Source organism: Mugil cephalus, chromosome 20, assembly GCF_022458985.1.
Source record: "Mugil cephalus isolate CIBA_MC_2020 chromosome 20, CIBA_Mcephalus_1.1, whole genome shotgun sequence".
Taxonomy (NCBI): domain Eukaryota; kingdom Metazoa; phylum Chordata; class Actinopteri; order Mugiliformes; family Mugilidae; genus Mugil; species Mugil cephalus.
The window spans coordinates 7,322,169-7,346,233 of NC_061789.1; the positions used below are offsets into that span (position 1 = coordinate 7,322,169).

General features: G+C 43.0%; 2 protein-coding genes across 4 annotated transcripts; both read left to right on the forward strand.

Annotated features, from left to right (window-relative positions):
* The first annotated feature begins 117 nt into the window (after positions 1-117).
* On the forward strand, positions 118-8,375 carry hmgxb4a (HMG box domain containing 4a). 3 transcript variants are annotated; one of them, XM_047572579.1, is made up of 13 exons: positions 118-201; positions 851-957; positions 1,906-2,042; positions 2,644-2,719; positions 2,809-3,381; positions 3,475-3,678; positions 4,520-4,722; positions 4,806-4,887; positions 4,971-5,035; positions 5,388-5,484; positions 7,352-7,515; positions 7,605-7,727; positions 7,808-8,375. In XM_047572579.1, exons 2-13 carry the CDS (start codon positions 921-923, stop codon positions 7,850-7,852), a joined length of 1,806 nt encoding a protein of 601 aa, XP_047428535.1. In that variant the 5' UTR covers positions 118-201; positions 851-920; the 3' UTR covers positions 7,853-8,375. The 3 variants fall into 3 exon arrangements, with proteins under 3 accessions (XP_047428535.1, XP_047428537.1, XP_047428536.1); XM_047572581.1 differs by having other exon boundaries at positions 851-942; XM_047572580.1 differs by lacking the exon at positions 118-201 and adding an exon at positions 586-735.
* A 1,248-nt stretch (positions 8,376-9,623) lies between these two features.
* Positions 9,624-13,838, forward strand: si:dkeyp-69e1.8 (uncharacterized protein LOC100001340 homolog). The gene is made up of 3 exons (XM_047572941.1): positions 9,624-9,858; positions 10,253-10,401; positions 11,355-13,838. Exons 1-3 carry the CDS (start codon positions 9,834-9,836, stop codon positions 12,219-12,221), a joined length of 1,041 nt encoding a protein of 346 aa, XP_047428897.1. The 5' UTR covers positions 9,624-9,833; the 3' UTR covers positions 12,222-13,838.
* The last annotated feature ends 10,227 nt before the right edge of the window (positions 13,839-24,065 follow it).

A 24,065-nucleotide genomic window follows, 5' to 3' on the forward strand; every position in this document is an offset into this window, starting at 1 on the left:
ATTTATTTGAAATACAGGCATAATATTAAATGAGAGTTGGTTGTAGTTGACATTTCGGATGATGGCAGACTAACATGGCCACTTGTGCGCTACGCTGATTGGCTGCGTAACCTAAGCCCCGCCCCGACGCAGACACGTATTGTTGTCTCGCCGAAAATAAAGATGGCTGCCGGACCCGCGTAAATTGGGGATCCCGTAGAGGTAGTAATATTTAATAAATTCACTCTTCCTCACATCCCAGTGTTTGTAAACTGCACACGATATCACTGTAGACGAGATTAAGGCAGGGGAGAAACTGAACGAAGGCCGTGCGTGGTGTGTGGTCCGCTACAGGCGCCCGCGGCCTAGCTTTTAGGGAAAGCCTCGGACTTTCCTTGGCCTCTCTCACCGGTCAGCTGAGGCCGCACTCGGCGGTAGGGATTGTAGTCTTGGAGATGTTGGGAAGCTCGAGTGTCAAAGTGAATAGAGAGGGGGTGTGTTTGTGTATCTTTTACAAAAGTAGGCGGGAATTTGTTTAGGTATCATTTTGGTTCCCTTTTTGAAGACGATAGACCGCAATACACTACAAATATAGCGCAAGTGGTATTTTTCCTCAAGTAGCGGGCAATCGTGGAGGACTAAACCCATGGCCACTGCTTCCTGCAGGGTTCAATGTGGGAGCAAGGAGAGACAGTTTATAGAAAGCCATGATGTGTTAGGATGAATAAGTAACAGAACTGCCAAGGTTGACCCACTGTATGTTTTGCTTCTACCTTAAACTGCACTAATCTATTTTGTTGCGGGTCAGAATTTGTATTATTTCTGCAACAGCTTGATTTTCATTCATTTATTTTTTTGCCCTGTTCATCAGGTCAGTATGATGCCTGAATTGTTGTCTGCTACATCCCATAACAAGTGAAAGCTCTGACCCAGGAGGAACCATGGCTTTCGAGGAGATCAAGGGTAAAGGAGGCATCGGTAATGCACACTTGCAGTTTTTCCATCTCTCTGTTCATTATTCATTCATTCGTATTTTTTAACGCTTCACCTGTGGCGTCTAAATCACATCATATGTTGTTTGTTGACTTCTTTTCTGTCTCATTTTGCACCTGCCAAACACAGACGCTGCACTGGCCACTTTACGCAACACGTCTGTTATCTGCCTTAGTTTATACATTTATATTATGTTATATTCTAGTTTAGTGTTTAACTTGTTTCAAATACGATAATAAAGCTTAGGCCTAGACTTTGAACTGTGTTCTTACTGTATAGTTTTATTTAGTATGCGACACAGAACATGTTCAGACTGAATCAGTGACGTGATTGAAAATGACGCCTCGTTTAGAAACAAGTCGGAGAAAAAAAAAAATGCAATTTTTGAATGATTTACCTGAAAAGATGAAAAGTCCCAAAAGTATTCATGGGTAGTCACTGTTACCTAACAAAATAATAAATGAATAAACTAAATTGTTGACTACACATGGGCTTTATGTGTTTCTGATTGGCACGTGTTTAAGTAGCCAAAGCTTCATGTTGATGTGAATTACAAGATTTTCTCAACATTGACCTTTGTCTTTATTATCTTTTATGATAGAAGTGAGATCACTGTGTGTCGTTCAGTTTATAATCTGAGGTTTGTTCAGGCTAATAACATAAGTAACATCAAGAGAGGAGACTCAGAAATAAATAATAACATATGCTTTCAGTTATTCGACTAATAGTCCGCTAAATGAACTAAATAGTCTTGAGAGACGTGTTAATAAAAGGGTTTCACGGTTAGTTTGTGCAGGAAAAAGAGGAACTCTCTCATCCTTCAGACGTGGGAAAACCCATATTACCGGCTACGTTGCTTATGTTATGAAGAGAATCAAAGTGTTTACTGGCAACGGTGGAAAAGTAATATAAGGTGGATTTCGTGTACTTTAGACGTGGGGATGGAGAGTGAGAGGGGCCTCGTGGCCGGACGTAGCCAGAGAGAGAAGAGGAGGTCGTACAAGGATCTGTTGAGGGAGGAGGAGGAGATTGCCGCACAGGTGCGAAAGTCTTCCAAGAAACGTCCAAAGGTGAGTTTATCCGTCTTTGTCTTCCTGGTCCAGTATCGCGAAAGCATGTTTAACCCTTTGAGACCTAGACATCTGCCCACGGACAAAAAAAAAAAAAAAAATGTATTTGAGTTGCCGTAGCTGAAAACTGGGAAGGTGGAGGAATTTTTTGGAAAAATTAAGTTAGTTTAACCTTTGAGGTGTCATAAAGGTCTTCAAGACAAAAGCACAACTTCCCAGTGTTCAGTAGTTTTGTCAATAGAACAAACCATTGTGAGTTACAGTAACTTTAACGGATCGTCTGCAATGTGTTTGGTTTTGAGGGGTTCCTTTCCCAACACTAACAAAAATCAATCTTGTGCGTATTCTTGACGTATTTCCCGAAAAACTATTTTAAAATTTTGATGACTCATCCTGCACTCAGGGGCGTGTACTAATTAAATGTTTTAGGCGCTCTCTTAAATCTTCATTTACCGTCTTTCCTACGTCTGTCAAGCGTGTATGTGATGGTCATGCTGGTGTGTATGTGATGTCGTGGCTCGACCGGCTGTTTCTCTGGGACTTTAAAATGTGCTGTTAATCCTCGTTTCAATGTAATTAATTAAATCAATTTCAAAATCAGGATTCGGAGCTCTTCATGCTCGGAGGAGACTCGCACAAAAAGAAGAAAAAGCATAGCGATGACTACTACTACAGAGGTGAGAGAAGATGTGCAGCCACCTGCCAAAACATTAAGTACACTAACAGAGAATGAATCCTGATATAACCTTGTATCCTTGATCCTCAGACCACGACGGCCCCCCTCCCCACAAGAAGAAGCACAAGTCCACAGACCGCTCGCCGACTCTTTCCTCGCCCTCCTCGTCCCACCCGACGGACACGGCGATGGGGCTCCTCCAGGCCATCACGTCTCCTCTGGCCACGGGCTCGGACCCGAGCCCCCACCTACACAAGAAACCCTCCTACCCCTCGCTCTCCTCGCACTCGTCCAAGGACCGCAAGCGCGACAGCAGCGGGAGCAAGAGCAGCCACTCCTTCTCCCACTCCCGGCCCGCGTCTTCCTCCTCGTCCTCCTCCAAGAAGCACTCGTCGTCCTCCTCGAAGTCGTCCCTCTTCCACGGCGGAGCCCCCAAGGAGGAGCCCCTGACGCTGCGCGAGGCCGACGGGCTGAAGATGAAGCTCATCATGTCGCCGGAGAAGGAGGAAGGCGAGAGCTTCCCGTTCACGCCGCACTCCTCCAAAGGAGGCGGGAAGAAGGAGAAGGACAGGGAGCGGACGCAGCTTTCGAAGTCGCCGAAGAAGAAGATGCAGCAGAGCAGAGACCCGCTGCCCGTGGTGGGGAAAGAGGTGGAGGTGGAAGGTAAGAAGGCGCTAAACGTCGCTCGTCTGACAGTGAAATAAACCCGTTAATAGTCGTTATGAATCGGTCGTCACTCTCTGCTCCGTCCTGCAGGTCATTATGGAGGAGGCCTGGGAGATGAAAGCTCTTCTTCTGGGGGAGAACTGGAGGCGGGTGAACTGGTCATAGACGACTCGTATACACATCTGTCGAAGAAGAAGAAGAAGAGCAAGAAGAGCAAAAAGAAGAAGGACAAAGAAAAGGACAGAGACAAGGAAAAGAGCGGGAAGGACAAGAAGCACAGCAAAGGATTTGGAGGTGAGTTCAGCCCTGATGCAGTCGGTTATGTTGATGCTGTGAAGCCAAAAAGATTTGACGGAAGTTTTAAAAAAAAATTAATTTAAAAAAAAATAAATAAATTAAGGCTCGACGGTATGAAAAATGTATATTTAATATTTTGTATATTTAATCATATATTCACAACATTTTCTACTGGTTGAGAGAAGAATTAATGCAGTAGAATGATTAAAGATGGACTATTTTACTGTCAAATATTGTAGAATAAACCCACACTAGTAGTAAAACAGGTGTTAGCTCTGAGTGCTGATGTGGAAATCTGGGGACATTTACAGCTCAGATATAAAATAAAAAAGAATTAAATGTTGTCAAGATGAATGAAGAAACAGACACATTTATTTGTATTTAAATGTATTTAAACTGCTATGTCTTTAATGTCAATAGCAGCGTGACCAGCTACCGTAATGATTGTAGTTTGCGCCCAAATTTTTTTTCTCATTCATAAACAGCTAAAATCGGGGACATTTTCGGGGACAACTTTAGCTGGGGGACAGGTCATCCAAAGTGGGGACGTCTGGTCACCCTAAAAAAAAAAAAAACCCAGACAACCGTCATGGCACCTCTTGTTCTGCCGCTGCTTCATTTTTCGTAGCTTTCCATCTTCACCACACGTGTTTATAAGCGCCACAGTAAAAATGGTCCAGTCTGAAACAATATCTCTTCGTGCAACGTTACAAACACTGTGTGATCAAATACACCAGTTTGCTGGTATATTAAAAATTCATATCATAATGGGGGAAAAAATACCAGTTCATTCTAGTCCATTTTTTTAACTCCTCCATCCCGACTGGACTCTCGTCAGACTCATCGAGGAGCCACGGTCACTCCCATCCCACGGTCACCCACAGCGCCGTGGGCCCGATGTACGCCATGGGCACCCCCATCCCTCCACACCAGCCCCACCACCACCACCACCACCACCACCAAGGCAGCGACGTCGTGACGGAGAAGAAGAAGAAGAAGGAGGAGAAGGACAAAGAAAAGCACGAGAAGGAAAAAGAGAAGGTGATTTACAGCCAGGTGTCATGTTTATTTGTGGTTGTGGTTAAAACACTTTTTTCTAAATGTTGTTGTGTTTTACCTCGTAGCCCAAGAAGAAGAACACGACAGCGTACCAGGTGTTCTGCAAAGAGTACAGAGTCAACATTAATGCAGAACAGCCTGGACTAGGTGGGTTAACGTTTGATTTTAAGTATTATCCTATCAGATGTAACCAAATGAAATCATTTAAACCGTGTCTGTCTGGTCTCCAGTGTTTGGTGAACTCAGCAAAAGGCTGGCGGAGGTGTGGAAGGCGATGCCCGAGAAGGACAAACTAGTATGTTGGGTTATTTTTTTTGTTTGTTTTTTTTGCCTCAAACGTTTGCACCACTTCTGGTTTGTTTTGCAGCAATTTTGTTGTTTATGGTCACACGTGCAGTAGAAACACTGCACCTCAGAACATGCAGTGACAATCCTGCTTTGATAGAAAGAAACAACAGTAGATTTAAGAGAAGCTGGAGGAGCAACGGGGTAAATTAAAGGTTTGAGTCGTTCCATTTGTCCGTTTGTCCATTCCAGACGTATAAACAGAGCTTACGACTGTTATTGCTTCGGTCGTGCTGATGCACTTTACGCCACCAGGCTTTTTCACACTGTTTTTGTAACGTCTGACTTCTTCTTCTCTGCAGGTCTGGAGGCAGAAAGCTCAGTATCTGCAGCACAAACAGAACAAAGCTGAGGCCACGACCGTCAAACACAAGACGTCCAGCGAGAGCAAAAGCAAAGGTATCTTTTGCTACATATTTTTATTTTTTTTTTATGATTTCATTCATTGATTGAAACACAACAATCACTATAAACACAAACGTTCCCAAATCTGAATGAATGGGAGCAGAAAGAAGAAGAATCTGATATAATCCACCTCTTTACCCCAAGAATCAGTTCATAAAGAACTCAATAGAGTTTACAAGAACACAATAAGCAGCAAAATAATGACGATAATAAAATAAAATGAAATAAAATAGGTATCGGACAACACTGACTGTTTCCATACATATAAACGTTGTGTTGACCTTTCATGCCTACACAACAGGCAGGACAGTCAACATTGTTTCATTATATTTCCTTAAGTTCCTGAATCTTGTTTATTTTTTTATTTTTTTGAGTTATACTTGTTTTCTCTTTTTTCAAATCTTTCTGAATGTTGATAAGTCACATTTTTTATGAGCTTTTAACATAATTTGCAGAATATTTTAATCCACTATTTCTTTAAATTTCAACAATTTTAACTGAAGAAATAATGGATTTGTTGGATCTCTATATGCTTAGATATGCAGAAAACCTTAATATTGAAAATATAAAAACTGGTAATGGAAACACTTACAATTTAGAAAAAAAGACGTATCCATAGAAACGTTTATCGCAAAGTGCAATGGAAACACTTTTTCCGCAATTACTTGTCACTGGAGATGATGTGGGGGTCATGTGACCAGTTTTTTGAAGAGAAAAAAAAATTCTCTTAAATTCTCTTCTCTTACATGAAGAGAATTTCAGAGAATTATGGGATATTACGAGACGAGACCTGAGAGTTACAGCTCATTCATAAAACACCTTTCAGTGGAAACGCATACAAAGCACAACTTTATCGAAATTTCACAAGTATCAGTTTTATTTTGTCATGGAAACGCAGTCATTGACTCAGACAGTTTCAGCTGCTTCATACGTTCTTTGCCTTTGTGCTGTTGACTGTGTGACTATGGAAACACCATTGACTGTATGGACAAACCCATCGTTACGTCACCCATCGGATTCTGAAAAAAAACCTCTCGAAAATGTAGGCCAAAGTGGGCGGAGCCTGCAGTCGCCATGTTGGATGAGCTTTACTTTTACGCCCACACTCGGATATTCCAGATATAAACATGGAGGGGTCGCGTCGAACGTTGAGATCCGCCCACCCAACTCTCCGCTACCTGTTAGCTCAGGCTACCACCTGTCACTCAAAGCGGGAACGCCCTTAATTACGCAAAATTTTAAACCTTAAAATTAATTCACCCCCTGTACAGTCGTCATGAATATCGAGCCTTTTGAGGCCAAAATCGTTTTTTTGTACCAGGCTGTAAAAATATTTAATATTGCTGTAAAGTTGGGCTTTTATAACATGGGGGTCTATGGGGATTTAATCCCTTTTGGAGCCTCTAGTGGCCACTCGATGAACTGCAGCTTTTTACACTTCCACATGGGTGCAGTGTTCACTAAAAGAAAAAGTCCTAATCCTCATGTCAAAACACCCTCTGGACGTTTGTAGTTGTTAATACTTTTAGAGGCCAGTAACACAACCTGTAGCTCAAACCTGTCAAAATCCCAAAAGAAGAAGATGTTGAATTGGTTTCACTCTTACTAAAATATTAAATATTTGGACAGTTACAGTGGATTTATCTGTTCAATGTCTGATGGTTGGTTGGTGGCCAGAGTCTTGCTGGGAGTCGTCTATTAGTTAATTTAATTAAAATTAATTTAAATTGTTAAATAGTAAATATGATGTTTAAATACGTCATTTTAATGTTTTTTTTTACTTTTTAACCAAAAGATGAATCGATAGAATCGTTGAAATAATAATCGTTTGTCGTCGCCTCTGATTTATTTTGTTGTGTAGTTGTAGGAACGGGATCAGGGATGGTGTCTCCGAGCAGAGCGTCCGGCACCGTGTCTCTGTCCCCGGCTCGGGTCCCAGACGTCGACCCCATCGATGCCGCCGCTCACCTGCAGCTCTTAGGAGAGTCCCTGTCCCTGATCGGACACCGGCTACAAGAAACGGAGGTGAGTTTTCACGCAGATATTCGATGTGCGATTCGAGAAATAGCAGATTAGAGAATTAATTAAACTGTTTGACGTCTCCTTGTGTCCAGGGGATGGTGGCGGTGTCTGGAAGTCTGTCTGTTCTTCTGGACTCCATCTTGTGTGCCTTGGGCCCGTTGACCTGTCTCACAGCGCAGATACCACAGTTAAACGGATGTCCTCGAAATGTCCTGGTACGGATAACGCTCCTTCATTTAATCGGCCTCAAAGTGTTTATTTTAGAAACTAACCAACCTCGTTCTTTCCCTCTCAGTCAAATACGTTGGACAACATCGCCTACATCATGCCTGGACTGTGAGTGAAGGATCGATCCGGAGGAACTTGGCGTCAAAGACTCGACAGATTTGTCCGGACTTTAATTTAAGCCACAGCTTGGCATCTGAACATTTGGATATTTCTAGCGTCGACCTGTTTTTAAAGTGTATTTTTTTAAAAAAAACAAACCCTTTTTCCCCTCTCTCTTAATTTTGTAATTGCTGTATTTTTAAACAAACCTTTTACTGAACATCTTTTCCAGCACGTCGGCTTAGTTTTACTGTTACTGTACAGCGGTCTGTTTTATGAAAGGGTGCCTGTATGTACTGATCTGGATATGTGTAGTTTGTGTAGCTGTTTAAGGACCAACGTGTCGGATTAACTGGCATCACAGCCCAGTTGGTCTGATGATGGGTTGTTGAGAATAAAGAGAAAAAAAAAAAGAAATCTGAAATTGTGTTGGACCACATAATCCGGTCTTGATTGGGATCTAGATTAAACCTCCAGAGTATTACTGAGAGAAATCTGGATTTCAGGAATCAAATGTAATAAAACTAGTCAAATAATCACGTGTCTGAGTGGATCTGTTTGACTTTTAATAGACAACAGGCAAATAAAGTCCTTTTAGCGTAATCCCCTAAAAAAACGTAAAACGTTGGTATCAAACCGAGCTATATTAAATTATTAATTAGTACTTTAATTAGAGGCCGTTTCACATGTCTTGAACATGAACACTGGACCTAGTAGTGATTTTTATTTATTTATTGAAGATGAGATGAGAAAACAATTTAAAGGAAAATTTAAATATTCTACTTTTTGATGGTAGTTCAGGACATAGACACCATAACTAATGTACATAGCCTACACCGATGCAGACCATTTATACTTTGTCCGTGTACGTTTTGGTCATTGAATTTTCTGTTCGGAAAAAGATATTTAAAAAACAAATGAGTGGTTATTTGATTTTCATTTTAAAATTTCAAAATTGAAGTTCAAGGCACGTTTTTAAAAACACAATCGTTAGAACACAGTAACAAAAAAGCGCTCGTTTTTTTTTTCATATTGTACGACAGGAAATTGTGGTTTTCAAAATAAGAGCACGTCGGCTACGGCTTGTGCATCAATTTACCGCGGAAGTCTAAACCGCCTATTAATCCCATTTAGAGCAGCCGCAATGTGGATTTTTTTTTTTTTTTTTTTGAGAAGCAGTTTTCAAGCCAAACGAGTCTGAACCATAATGCTGCCACCACCATGCTTCACAGTATCTTGAGCTACGTTGCAAAGTTTTAAATTCTTCAAGTGTTCTCACGTTTGACCAATCAGCTTTCTGGCTACTTGATTTTTGAGGAAACTGCAGCGATGTTGGGCCTTTTGTCATCATGACCTTTTACTAATTTATTGTTGTTGTTAGTTGTTTCAGTAGGTGTTTTAATTAACGGGGTTTCTTCACGGTCTTGCGCAAACTTTGACATCAGACTATCAAAGGTCTTGAATTTCTTGTATTTATACACAAACTGTCCAATTTATCATTATTTACACAGGCTAGTTCGTGAAATAAGTTCGTTTTTAACTTTTTCAAACCTGATTAGCACAAAAAAGGGTGAAATAGACGAATGAAAACCTTGTTTTCAAAATAAAAGTTGGGATACTGTAATTGAAAATTATATATTTGAATAGATTATTATAGTTGCACACTTTGAATGAATCCAAAGTCATTCTTAAAATTGAACAAACTGTCTCTACTTCCTCTTTGTTTGACTGTTTGACGCCCAGAGGAGGAAACCCTTCATTTCCTTATATAGCGCCATAACATGACCTGAATTGCGGGGAAACACTACACCGTTATTGGCTGGATTACAACGAGTTATTCATTCCTCGGTGTCATCAACACATCCCCACAACAGATGGAGCTGTGTTCACCTCAGATGGAGTTAACTTCAGTCCAGAGGCTGAGTCAGGCTGCAGGAATCAGGAAGTCTCGTTTATTTATCCCGGACTGAACACACACTGAATCCGGACCAACAATGTCCGCATCTGCTTCGCAGTCAGGTATGTGGTTGCATACAGTTGCAGTTTGTATTATTATTATTTTTTTTTTACATGCGCCGTTTCAGATCCGTATCGGCGAGACTAGTGGGGGTGCGTCTTGCGCGTTATCGTAATTTTTGCGGGTTTGTGATGCGAAGCTGCTGTGATGCGATGCAAAGGGCGCTGCCACTTCTCAGAAATGTTTCAACGATTCCACGTAAACCGCGAAGACAAAGGCACATTCTGTTTACTATAGAAATACTCGGACCGTAAAATAAGTACATAGCATCTCTAATGAAATGCGTGCGGATAATGTAAGTTTATTGTGATAAAAGCCACTGGTTGTCATTTTTGGATATTGTTATTGTTTTTTAAAAAGTGCATTCATTGTGTTTCATGTGTTCCTGCTGATCAGAGCTGAGGCTCGTGGTGCTGGGGCGCACCGGAGCAGGAAAGAGATCCGCAGTCAGCGCCATCCTGAACCTACAAGACCCGGATCAGGGCGCGGATGCTTCTGGTGTCCGGGAGTGCAGCAAACTCATCGGGGAGGCTGCAGGCAGACAGGTACCGAGAGGAGAAGGTTTACATAGATTTAAGCACCCGTGTTCACAGCATTGTAACAGCTGCTGTCTGTAATGAGTCTGCGCAGCTATTTTAGAACCGCAAACGGATGTTTCCTGTGTGTGTGTGTGTGTGTGTGTGTGTGTGTGTGTGTGTGTGTGTGTGTGTGTCATGACTTGGGGATATGACCTATATTTAAGAACAAACTGGGAAGTATCTCTGACTTATTGTGTTATTATTCTAAGTAGAATTATTCTTTATTTAGTTATTATAGTTATAGTGTCTATCCTGTTGTTAGCTGTTTATATATATATTTTTTTTTGTTTTTGTTTTTTTAGTTATTAATAACTTGTAGCAGATCAGAAACATTCAGCTCTAAAGATTACAAACATTCAGCTCAACGGATCAGAAACATTCAGCTCTAAAGATCGGAAACATTTAGTGTCACAGATCAGAAACATTCAGCTTCACAGATCAGAAACATTCAGCTCTAAAGATCAGAAACATTCAGCTGTAAAGCTCAGAAACATTCAGCTTCACAGATCAGAAACATTCAGCTCTAAAGATTAGAAACATTCAGCTCTAAAGTTCAGAAACATTTAGTGTCACAGATCAGAAACATTCAGCTTCACAGATCAGAAACATTCAACTCTAAATATTAGAAACATTCAGCTCTAAAGATCAGAAACATTCAGCTGTAAAGATCAGAAACATTCAGCTTCACAGATCAGAAACATTCAGCTCTAAAGATCGGAAACATTTAGTGTCATAGATCAGAAATATTCAGCTCTAAAGATCGGAAACATTCAGCTTCACAGATCACAAACATTCATCTCTAATTATCAGAAACATTCAGCTCGAAGCATCAGAAACATTCAGCTCTAAAGATAAAAAACATTCAGCTCCACAGATCACAGTAAGTGTTTAATTGTGACGCTTCTGCCACTTCTCTGCAGGTGGTGTTAGTCTCTAGTCCTGCCTGGTTCGGCTCAGCCTGCAACCCAGAGGAAAGGAGAAAACACATCTCCTCCTTCATCGCCTTATCCAGCCCCGGACCACACGCCTTCCTGCTGTGTGTCCCTCTGAACCAGCCGGCCGATGGAGAATTCAAGGCTCTGGACGCCCTCGAGAAGCTGTTTGGCCAATCCGTCACCAGAAACACCATCATACTCTTCACCCACACGGAGGAGCTGGGGGAGGACGAGCAGCTGGAGGAATACCTCGTCACGTGGCGCAAGGACCTCCGGCAGCTGGTGGAAAGATGCGGCGATCGCTACCACACTCTGGAAACCCGCGACGGGGAAGAGGCGGAGAGGAAAGCTGTGGAAGAGCTGCTGGAGAAGGTCGAGGAGGTGACGACGGAGAGCGGCACGCAGCACTTCAGCTGTCCTCTCTACGAGGAGGCTGAGGAGAGGGTGAGGGGGAGGCAGGCGGAGATAGCGAAGCAGAGGAGAGGAGCGGAGGAAACGAATGACCGGGAATCACCAACAGACTCGCAACCGGAGGAAAACGTGACAGAAGAGGAAATGGAAGCGGCCCGGGACGAGGCGGAGAGGAGCATCGGCGATCTGAACGTGGACGTGGATGATATTTTCCCTCCCGCCTGCGTCTCGCCTTCTTCAACCTCTCCGTCTTTTCTCTGGGGCCTGTGGGAGAAACTCACCGGCTGGATCAAGTGGCTTCCCACTCTGGTGAGACGAGAGGCCCTGCTGGGAGCCTTGGTGGGCCTCTTTGTGGGGGGGCCCGCCGGAGGTATGGTGGGGGCCACCGTGGGGTCCGTGGCCACTGAAGTGGGCAGAAGAAAAACTCAGAAAACTAAATGAGACACGACCTCACATTAATATATTATTATGCAGTGTGTTGCACCATGAAGTCAGTTAACTGTTTTCACAGCCTACTAGCTGCCAAAAATAGTATTTATGCCTCATCTCTAAGGCCTTGACTTAACATCCGACCTGTGCGAGTACCAATTTCACTCTCTGTATGCAAATAAACACCAATGAGGTTGTATCAGCCAGGACGGATGTTAATCCAAGGTGCTAGCGGGGCCAAAGCTGCACTACTTACGTCAGAATGGTTACTATTGTTGCAAAAAGCTTAAAATGATTAATAAATCCTGCTTTATAGATGAGTGATACTCCTTTAATAAGAACAACTTCATTGCAAATCAGTAAAGAAAAAATTGCGCATAAATGACAATATGTTTTTAAAATACATCTTTTGGCCACTTGGGGGCAGCAGAAACACCACTGTTAAAATACTACCACCTTTTAACACTATATAATTTAAAATTTTGTTATGCTTCTGGGTCAGGCCTCTGCCATAACCTTTAGTGAGTGACCCGAGCATTTCTATTTGTGTGCTGGTATGTTGGTCATTGTTCAGTTGAAAAACAGCAGTTGTCGGTAGCAGCGGTAGTTTTCTTCTTTTGTGTACTTTAAAAACAATGGCGAGTGGGACTGACCAGAGCTCTCATGTTGGCAAAGCAGAAAACAGAGAAGACGTGTGAGTAGATGTAGGAAGCAGAATGAGAGCCATACAATGAGGACGTGGAGGTGCGCTTCAGGCCGCTTGCAGTTCTCGCAATCTGCGTCACCACAACTTGTAGTCACATTTCTGGGCAGGGGAACATCATCCGACGCAGAAGCGTAAATCTGGCCTAAGCGGTTAGCTGTTGGTTATTTTTAGGAGAACATGAGCAACTAGTGGAGGATGTCCCAACTTCACATTCAGTTTTAGCTCTGTTTTTGGCCTCCATTGGTTTCTGAGGGAAAAACAAAAAATCTCTTTAAATGTTCTCTGCAAAATGCTCCATTTTTGTTTTTGTGCGAATCTGGACGGGTAGTTTTACAGTATTGGTCTTGTCTTCTGTGACTGTAAACATGGTCCTGGGAGAAGAGGCTACTTGGATGGGTGGTGGTGAAACTTCTGCAGAAACAAGGTGCCTTTGTTTCACTTTACTCTTTGGAAAAAGAATATATAATATAATAATATAATACAATGTAAGATGATGTAACGTTCATAATAATAACACTTCTCTGTGGGTTTCTTGCTGCAACCAAAATCCTTATAATTACACATATGTTTAAATAATACACATGTCCAAATTTTTTTTTTTTTCAAACAAATTGTGGGGGATTTTTTAAAAAAATATATATATATAAAAATGTCTAATCAACTAAAGATTTTGCGACCCCCTTGCAGTTCCTCCGTGGACTCCCTAGGGATTGCGGACCCCCTGTTGAAGACCTGTGATTTAATTCATTATCACTGTATACATGTTATATTATAGCTGCTTTAATTCTTAAAACAGAGTTTCCACTACATACGTCAGATTATTCGTAACCCGGAAACCAAGTTGTTCTTATTACCGGATCATTACACAACCCAAGTTTTTTTTTTTAATCGCTTTTTATGAATGTGTACAGCAGAAAACAGCTGACGCACGTTTTGTTACGAAGCAATGCTGAGAAAAATCCACAAGGTGGAGACATTGAACTTCAATTCAGGAGTTTTAAAGTTTAAAGCTTCGAGATGAAAAAAGAAAAAGAGGGAGATGATTATTTACTGCTCACCAAGCAAATAAAAGTTGCTGATTTAAGTAAAAAAAAAAAACTTCCCAGGTATTTTTGTTTCTTGACATCTACGAACGTGAAAGTACTTTTTTGCAGCGTTACAGCGGACAGGGGCGGAATTGAAGGGTGCCCCCCCCCACTCATCACCCCCCTGCCCCCCTTCTCCTCTGTGCATTTTGGACAACATCAATTACAGTAAAGTGACTGGATATAGATAGATGCGGCGCAGAGGAACAAAAGAAGCGCAGGACTCGGGCGTCACAATGGCAGTTTCCAGCTTTGACACTGATGTAATTGATACTCTGCTAAAACCGTCCGTCATAACCCATCCTTACATCTTCCTTTAGTCTCCCCCCCCCCTCCCTCCCTCCCTCTAAGCTGCCGGCGGCTCTGCCTCAGGAACAGCTAGGCGTTTCCGAATGTGGGTGGTCCGGCCAGGGTGGGAGGGAAGGATAGAGAGAGAGAGGGAGGGAGAGGGAGAGAGAGAGAGAGAGAGAGATTTAGCCGAGCTCTCATGTTTCCCAAAAGCAGAGGGAGAAGGGAGGGAGGGAGGGGAGGACACGAGAAAGAGAGAGTGAACGAGAGGCAGCGATCGCGAGGGATAGAGAGAGCGAGAGAGAGTCAGAGGCGGAGGAGAACAAGCTGTGGGCCTACATCTGTCCTCCAGATGTGGCCTCCTCTTGTCTTGAAACAAGGAGGAGGGAAAAAAAGAGAGAGAGAAGGTTTTAAAAGTAAAGGAAAATTGGTGCTAAACAGTTTTTTATTGTCAGGGATTACGCACACACACAACGCAGAGTACAGTACACAGCACAGGCTTCAGAGTCCACCTTTATTACACACACAATATATATATGAAACCTGAGTGAAACGCGCACACTGGACCCCTTGAAGTTATAGGAAAAGAACACCTGTCCAAATATTATTCAGCCTTAGTGGATACGCGTCACGGGTGAGATGGAGCTGTGGATTGAAATGAATGTGGATTTTTTTTTTTTTATTTTATTTTATTTTATTTTTTGAATTTCTTCGGGAAGACGTGAGACACCAAAATAAACAACACGAAAAAAAAGGCAGAATATTAAGGTCGGTTCCAGAGTTCACGTCGGCGGCGGCCAGTATCAGCTCCACCAGGACGCGGAGAGACGCAGCGTTGATTTGTGCCTGTGTGAACAAGCGAGGCCAAAATCTGAACAAACACGCGAGGGGGGGAGAATGAGCAGTGAGCCATCATTAACTCACAGGCTGTAACTCCTGCTCTTCTCCCTCAGAGCAAAAAAATGTTGTTGTAAGGGCCTTTGCGGTCCCTCGGCGGATCCTAGGAGGGGGGCCGGTCGGCTGCGAGACGCGGACGCCGCGGTATTTTTATTTATTTTTTTTTCTGTTATCATCGCGCCCTCTGGGCTGGAAAAAAAAGAGAGACAGCAAACCAAAGGAAAATCAACAAGATGACACACTTTTTTCCTTCTCAAAGCAAGTCGCTGTTGCCAGAAATATCATTAAACTAAAAAAAAAAAAAAAAATTATGACGGTCTGAAGACGCTTTTTAATTTTCGGGTCAGCACCGCTCATCTGAGGAAGAAGTGCTTTTTTAAATAATAAGAAGAAAGTAAATTTAACATAAATGTGACATCAGTGCAGATAGAGAAAAAAGATAATTTGGTGCCATAAATAAATATTTATAGGTGGATAGAAAGGAAGCACGCGTAAAATAACAACTTTAAAAGGAGAAGCGAATCCACAGTGATCCTATCTGACCCCGGGGTCCGGCGGCCGGCTCTCTTCTCCTCCTCTGTCCTCCTCTGTCCTCCTCCTCCTCCTCCTCTCTCTGGGTGTGCTCACTCCGGGCCCTCTCATCTTTTTCCCATTAGAGCTGTTTTCATGTTCCTTCCTGGCGTGTGTGGCTGCAGTTGTTTATGAAGCAACGCTCGCTTCCATCCGACTGTTTGTTTGAGTGCGCGCTCAACGAAGGACGCATAAAACATATAGTCACAAATATAAGGATGTTATTATTATTCTACAAAAAAAAGAAAGAAAGAAAGAAAAAAGAAATGAGGTTTCAAATGTAGTGGGAAATTATTTTTTAAAGTCAAATAAAGTTACTTACCTTTACTTTTCTTAAGGTCTTAAACTTAATATTATAGCTTTCATGCAGCTTCTGCACTTTCAGCCACGTATTCATTATTTAAAGTTAACTGCCACAAGGTTAACATTTGAGTTTGTGCTCTAATAACCTAACATTTTTAATTACTTTCATCTATTTTTGCACGATTGCTTTCAGCTCTCTGCCTGCTGCCATAGTCTCTCCACCTCTATAAGAATATTCATTTTCATCATATTTATGTAAAAGCCCTTAAGGAGCAGTGAGGTTTGAAGAACTGGCCGCGTGGAGAGACAGAAAAAAAAGAGGAATCAGGAGGAATAAATCTTCGTGTGCATCTGGATTAAACAAACAGGAGTGCTGGATACACGGGAGACTGACGCTCATGCATAAGAGTTAATATGCAGTTTTCGAGCCCTTAAGAATTTCTTTTTACATTTCTGCACAAAACTGACTCGAAAAACCAGCAGATATCTGCACAGGTCTTGGAAAAAAAAAGAGAGAGAAGTAGATCAAACAAATGAAATTATTACACTTTGTGGGGATTTGTTTACTCGAGCAGCAAGAAAACGAGCCGAAGAGCACGAGTCGTTGCGCGAAAGAATGATTAAAGACGAACAAAATTTATGTTTCTCAGCAACCGAGTCCAAGTCCTGACCTTAATCCAATGGAAATGTTGTGGAAGGACCTGAAGCGAGAAGTTCAAGGAGAGGTTCTGCTCTTAAAAGTCCTCCGAGCCAAAAGGCAGATCAGCAGTTGCCGGAAATGCTTAGTTGCTGTTATTTACCTGCAGCTCATATCTAAGTAGCACTGGCTTCACTTCCTCAATAAACAATTACAACAGATCTCTTTGTCTACTTTAAGGGCTTTCAGGAAAATGTGCTGACGTCTTGAGTCATTATTTTTTTATGTAGAAATATAAAAAAAAAACGTCTGAGGGGCACTTTATGCACTTCTCCCACTTCTCCTTGATGCTTTCTACCCCTTTTTTTTTAAATTAAATTAGTGTCTCCCACATTTTATATAAATGCACCAAAAAATGAATTGAAGAAAACAACTAGGATTATAGATTTATATCCGGAACAATGTTGATGCAAGAAGAAGAAGAAGAAGAAGGAAAGAGCTGTCAAATTTCTGATAACTTTCAAACACACACACACACACAAAAAAACCCACAAAAACAAAAAAACGTCTGCGTGTTATATACCTTGAAAAAAAAACATATTCAAACTAAGCCTCAGATATGGAAGCATTGCGTCCGACGGATCTCGGACGAGGTGTCAGGACACGACAGGAAGGAAAGAAGCCTCCAGACGACACGAATACACAATCACACACAGCTGCTGAGGTTAGGGCTCACTGACGGACACGCTGAGCACATGCGCCGGCAGCTGGCTGAACGAGAGTCGTGCCCTTCGTCCCTTCGCCGTCGAACCTAAGCCCACGTCCAGATGTGACCGAGGAAGTCCTCCCGTAAGAAGAAGAAGGAGAAGAAGAAGAAGAAGAAGACATGGTCGGTGTTGTGTGGTCTGGTTCAGGTTCGTGCGCCCCGCCGTGTTCCCAAATATGGTCGCCACATTTGAGTCATTTATTTTTCACTCGAACAACCTTAGCACGCGTTCTGTTACTTGGATGCCAGAAAGGCACTGGGGCTTAACTAATACCCCGTGGCAACATGTCAGAATCAGATGACGGCAAATGAGTTCCAGTTTCGGCTCAGTTCGCTCGCCAAGGGACGGGAGGACGGGGAGGACGGGGAGGGCGAGGTCGCGGGCCCAGTTTTACGGGCGGCTCCGCTGCGGGACGCTGAGCGCAGGAGGGAAGCGACTGTCACATTAGCGCGTCAGGAGGACGAGCTTTGTCTGAGGCGGCTTCACGTCTCCTGCTGTGGATCTGAGGTGTGTGTGTGTGGGGAGGGCGGGGGGGGCTTCAGTCAGAGCAGGAGACAACTCACTACTCGTGGGGCTGCGGTGCGGGCGCTGGACCCCCCCCCCACCACCACCCCTGAGCTCGCCCATAATTGATGAATAGTGTGGTCCACATTAAGTGACATGCGCCGTTGGCTGTAAGTGGGTGCGATGATTGGGGGGCCTTTTGAAGCCGAGGCCGAGGGCTGTGTTTGAACCGTCAGCGGAGACCCGTCCGCTCTGTAAAGGACACCAGGCTGCGGTTTGGTCGCACACAAAACGCACACGCAAACAAACACACACATGCACATGCACAGGGGGGAAACTTCAGTAGTCTTACAGGGTTTTGGGGGAGGTGGCTGTATTATTCCTGCTGCAACACTGACTTAATTCAAGGCAGATCTGACCCGAGCTCGTTCTCCTCCACTTCTGCTCCGCTGGATCAAGTCTTAATCCTGCCCTCACCACATGAATGAGAGACACAAAGAGGAGCTGCACTCGCTCCTGCCACATACATCAAATGTCACTCAGGTCCATGTGCTGTCATGCAGCCCGTGATGGGTATCGGCGTGTCATGTGAAAGCGGAGGGAGTTTAATGGAGGCCTAGAGCCGGAGACAGACACGCGGGAAGATTGGAGCCACATCTCGCGCGCTCTTTACGCCGTCAACCTGGAACTGATCTCGCGCAACGCACGGTTGTTCCCCCCAGATCCCGACACATCCTCCGCCAGGAGCCAGCTGACCCGTGTCGCCACTTCACAGTCGCGGCGAGGCTACCATCCAAGTGGAGCGCGTTTTCGCAGTAGGCTGCGACCAACTGAACCCGAGGCACCTCAAAACAACGCTGGGAGGCGTCCAGCTCCCGTCGGCGGCGACGCAAGCTCACATAATAACTCCGGCTCAAGGGCCCCCCTTTTTCTTTTCTTTTTTTTTTTTATTGTCGTATCTTTTCAAACGGCGCCAAACCCGAGACACGCTCCTCTCGCGCAGGAACCTTGGGTTAACAAGGGATGCAGGGGAAGCTTTCCAGCGACCGCGCTCACCAGACGGAGGACCGTGGGGCTGAGGCACTTGCGGTGGGTTTTCGGCGTTTGGTTGTGTGTCACGGTCCGGCTCCCACGCAGTGGAAACACAGGGGCCCACAGCGGTGGGTGCTACTGAGGCCCCCCTGATCCCCGCTGACGCCCCAGGGGCAGACATGCCCTTCAATCTCCATCCGAAATGAGAGGCAGGCCATCGGTGCGCAGGGACGGGCCTCTGATTTGTTCTGTGGTCCCTTTGAAACCATGCATCCTGCAGAAAAGGGGAGAGAGGGGAACATGGAGCAAACATGACAGGCGAAATAAGATTAAGATGTGCAGCTGCAGTGGCTTTACTCCGGCCCAGAGAGGGCAGTGGAATCAATGTGGAAATGATAACGTAGTGTGAAAAAAGTGGTGATTCCTCTTATATATGTATAGATATAAAAAACAAAAAAAGCTCAAATAAATGCCAGGGGAACCGGAGCGCAATCATCATCAGAAAGTGAATCACTCGTGTTTCTGAACGCTGTTTTGGAACGAATCCGCCGCCAGACGAGCGGTGATCAAAGAATACGTCGAGTACGACTCATAACACGCTCCTACACAAATGTGTTTCGGTTTGTGCATGGTTTGCGCAGCGGAGAGGGAGAGGAGTGTGTGAGAGACAAATCGTGAGAGAAACAGACAGATTGTGGCGGCTTTGATGTGAGCTCAGAATAGATACTAGGTGGAAAAAAAGCGCAGTATCATAGGACAAATGTCTCTGTGCAAACCACTACAGTAGAAATAAGGCTTCTCTCTCTCTCTCTTTCTCTTGTGTGTGTGTGTGCGGTGTCATTACTGGTAAATGGCTTGCACACACTCGTTCATGTGCGCAGACGATCGAGACGTCAATCACGAGGAGTGATGAAGTGGAAAGAAGTTTTTTCTCTCGAATGTCCTGAAGCGGGGCAGACAACTGACACGCCTTTAAAGGGAAACAAAACAGCCCCCGCCACATCTAAATCTCGCCGTATCCTCGTCTTCTCAGAGGAAACTTCTGTGATCACAACTCCGCCACCAATATGCTCCCCATATGTCCAAATCCGGCCTTTTGTTTGTAGGTTTTTTTTTTCTCCCCCCGTCTCTTGTGGTGGGTCTATTTATCTCTTCTGTGTATCCCGTGTATAAAGACAAGGCCGTCCGAGTGTGAACGCTGACAGACCGTCACTTCGCACCCAGGAGATGACTCAACTGTTTAAAGTCGATAGTCTCTCGAGAAGGTTTTTCATTAAAAAATGTTTTCAGTTTCGGTCGTGTTACTTGTGTGAATGTTTAACAGCGGAGGTTTAATGTAGTTTAATTCAGAGTTTGGCAAAGGCATTAAATTGGTGTCACTATTGGTACAATTTTCACATGAGTTACAGACATTTAAATGTGAGGGGACACTTTTAATGAATCCACATCTACACCACGGACTGCGCGTGAGGGACGGGGACGTGTATTAGTTTTTATTTCTAAATTGAAACTTCTTGCTTATTTTCTCTCTTTATTTCCAAACGTAATCAATTTTTTTTCCTTGTCCCTTCCAGGACTGTGGTGCTCGCCAACATCCCCATGCTGGGAACTCGAGTACCTGTATAAATACACAAGTCGTCTTCCAAATGTTCTCATTTAAATGGATGACGTGTAATTATTTTAAATGTACTGGGGTGTTATTCTATAGGCTGATTTGGTCAAGTTACCTCTTGGTGTGTCAGACTCTGGATATTTCAACCATCGCTTTAAGTCCATTACTTTAAAACGTAGGTCTTCAACGGGGGGTCCGTGACCCCTAAGGCGTCCGCAGAGGTCCTGCAGGGGGGTCACAAAACCTTTGGTTGATTAGACATTTTTTATTAAATTTTCCTCTACAAATTTAAATCTATTTAAAAACACATTAACATGAATCCAACATATTTTGGTAAAGGGACAAAAGGCAGAAGACATTATCTTTTAGTCACCACCCTACTGTTGCACATTAAAAAAATAATAATATCTGAACCTGTGTTTTATTTGAATAGCTTAATATTAAATGCAAAATGATAAAATAATGTATATTTATAAAAAGCGAGAAAAAAAAGCAAGAGAACACATATACTTTCTTTTTGACCTGTTTATCCAATAAATTGAGCTTTTTAATCCTTTTATCCATTAGCAACAATCCAAATAGCCAACTTAACCGGTAAACGTAATAAGTTTAGCAACGGTTTTAACTTTTTTATTTAATAGCTTTAACTAATTTAATCATTAATCTGTTAAATCAGCTCAGTGTTTTAACTGTTAATTGCAAGGCTCTATCCTACAAGTTTGCAAAAAATTTTTTTACTGAAATTTAGAATATTACCAATAGAGGGCACTAAATCATACATGCTGGTCCTTTAAATACGACTTTAGGGCAGCTTTAGCTGAAAATATGTTTAAACATGTTCTTAAGTATTATGTCGATCCACTTGGTAATTCAAATTAATTTACTTATGGAATATTAAGAGCATGGTTCCTTTTTTTTATTTTTAGGATTAATTTATTGTTGAGGTTGAGACTGGCAGTGAAGAGAACTCAACAAACTTGACCACATCGACCTACGCAGCTAAATATCAGGCCAATAATATCCAGTATATTTGGTAGCTGTTATATGTTCGTGTATTTTTGTTTTTCAGATACTTCCTGGGAACTGCAGAAATAATTTCTGTGCTACAAGAGCTGACCAAGGTTGGGAATCTCTGGCCTTAATGGGCTCACGGCTCAGCAGTGCAAACAGATCGTGCCGATATGAAAGCACATCAAGCAACGTCAATGTTTTTTCAATCTAAATTCCACGATTACTTCATTTTTCTAGCACAACGCCAGACCCCAGTCACAGCCAACATCTGAATTCACCATCGCTCACTGAAATATTGCAGACATCACAAGCAGCGGGGATTTGAGAAATGAACCCGGGCATTCACGCGGCCCAATCTAATAATTAACGGATGCTATGACTCAACATGGTCACAGCACGGTAATTATCTGAGGAGGCTGTCATATTTATTTTACTAGGAAGCTAAGACTGCTGAAGTCCAGCCATGTCGTATGTTAGATCGTGTCAGATTGAAACCATGACACATTAAGCTGATTTTTTTTTTCTCTTCCCCCCCTTCCCCTCACTCTCTGCTGCAGCAGGGTGGTCCTGACTCTGGCTCCGACATCGGTGTGTATGTGTGCTGTGTTTGTGAGACTGTCACAACAACATGACCCCCAGAAAATTTCAAACACACCCGGTAATTCTGCTCAGACACGCACGGCTTGTGTTTCCACACGCACCCACACCAAAACCTCTGTCCCGTCTGCGGGGACAGAAACAACAAGGCCGCCATTGACACTGACCCTAACCTCCGTTCCCATCTCTCCATCCATCCCCCTTGGCCCTCATCACCCTCCCACGTTGCCCCGAACGCGGCGCTGGCCACGAGGCCCGAGAATGCGGTTCAGGTGCAGGGCTCTGCTGTTTCCAATTAGCGTAGTATAAATTAGCATCACTCTCCCCTGTCCTCTCTCCAAACATTGCTGTCTCTTCATCCTTGTCGACCCTGCACACTTCACTCTGCCTCTGACCTCCGCCTTGTATCACTCTGACACATAAATTCACCTCCTTTATGGCTCTTGTCAGAAACCTCTGCACTCCACTAACTCACGCTCGGCGCTGTTAATGTGCAGTGCATTCGGTATAAAACCTTCCACTTTCAGTCAATGAGAAAATAAATCCAGCGCCATATATCTGACTTTGAAGGGAATATAACTTCTGGTTTTACTGTACAGTCTGGTTACTGTAACTGAGATATTTCACAGAAGACAAGGACATAACCTGACACATGCGTTCCACATTGCAGCAAGTGTTGATAAGGTTACACTGGGATTCAATTACCCTGTGAGAGGAAATGCAGCTTTATTCCCCGACTCATCTTACACAGCGCGTTTGCGAGCGCTTGCCTCCACGGGTCAGTCTGTTAAAACGAGTGTTATTTTTCCAGGGCGGAGAGATCAGCTTCAGTGTTGCAAGTAGGACCTGAGGTCACCCTGGCACTGGGAGTTCACATCTGTTCAAATAAATCCTCCACTGTGCCATCAGCACTAAAAACACACGCATGCAAGCAATGGTGGAATGTAACCAAGTACATTTAAGTTTTTAGGCATGCGAGCGGATTTCATTTCTATGACTCAAAATGTTATAAATTACTAACTTATTTTGGAGCTTTACGTAATTGGACTTACTACTACTACTACTACTACTATATTCATGATTGTACATACAGCACATGTAAGCTTCTAAAATGTGATTATAGTAAAGTCTGAGATACATGCAAGAGGTTCTTCTGCAGAAAAGTAATTTAAACTATGTAGAAACCCAGTGTGTGCAATCATAAAATAACCCAGACTATATTATATGACGGTAATTACGCTATGTTTAATAGTAAGTGTTGGCTAAAGGATAAAAATAAACAAAACAAAGTTATGTGAAAGTGGAAATTATTAAAAAATTGTGAAAATGACAAAAGTATTGGATTAACAATTTAAATGATTTGTTAAATGTAAACTACTGAAACTAGCCACTAGCAACTAGCTAAATGGCCAAATGTTGAGTCTAAAAGTAGCAGATAAATAGCTAAAATGGTTAGCTCAATGCTATATATAAACTAGAAACAGTTTGCTGGGTGACGCCCTTAAAAAGGCCAGCTAACGGGCTAATTGTTGAAAATGGCAGAAGCATTAGGCAAATAGTTTAAATGGTTAGCTATAAGTAGTTTACATACATTAAAACAGTTAGCTAAATGGTAAAAATATTGAATAAACAGCTGAAATGGTTAGCTACATAACTGTGTAAACTAGAAACAGTTAACTAAAAAGCTGGATGAAACTCTTAGCTAAATGGCTAAATGCCGAAGCTATTGGGTTAAAATGGTTAGCTAAAAGTCATGTCGCCTATGAACTAAAAACAGCTAAAAACCTGGATTAACCCTTAAAACTGTAGCTAAATGACTAAACGGTGAAAATTACAAAAGTACCCGA

Bases quoted from the DNA above. Each gene is read 5' to 3' on its own strand.
- si:dkeyp-69e1.8 (XM_047572941.1), top strand. From the start codon at position 9,834: ATGTCCGCATCTGCTTCGCAGTCAG. The intron at 9,859-10,252 runs GTATGTGGTTGC...CCTGCTGATCAG, and splicing joins CGCATCTGCTTCGCAGTCAG to AGCTGAGGCTCGTGGTGCTG. The intron at 10,402-11,354 runs GTACCGAGAGGA...ACTTCTCTGCAG, and splicing joins GGGAGGCTGCAGGCAGACAG to GTGGTGTTAGTCTCTAGTCC.
- hmgxb4a (XM_047572579.1), top strand. From the start codon at position 921: ATGGCTTTCGAGGAGATCAAGGGTAAAGGAGGCATCG. The intron at 3,679-4,519 runs GTGAGTTCAGCC...GACTCTCGTCAG, and splicing joins GCACAGCAAAGGATTTGGAG to ACTCATCGAGGAGCCACGGT. The intron at 5,485-7,351 runs GTATCTTTTGCT...TTTGTTGTGTAG, and splicing joins CAGCGAGAGCAAAAGCAAAG to TTGTAGGAACGGGATCAGGG.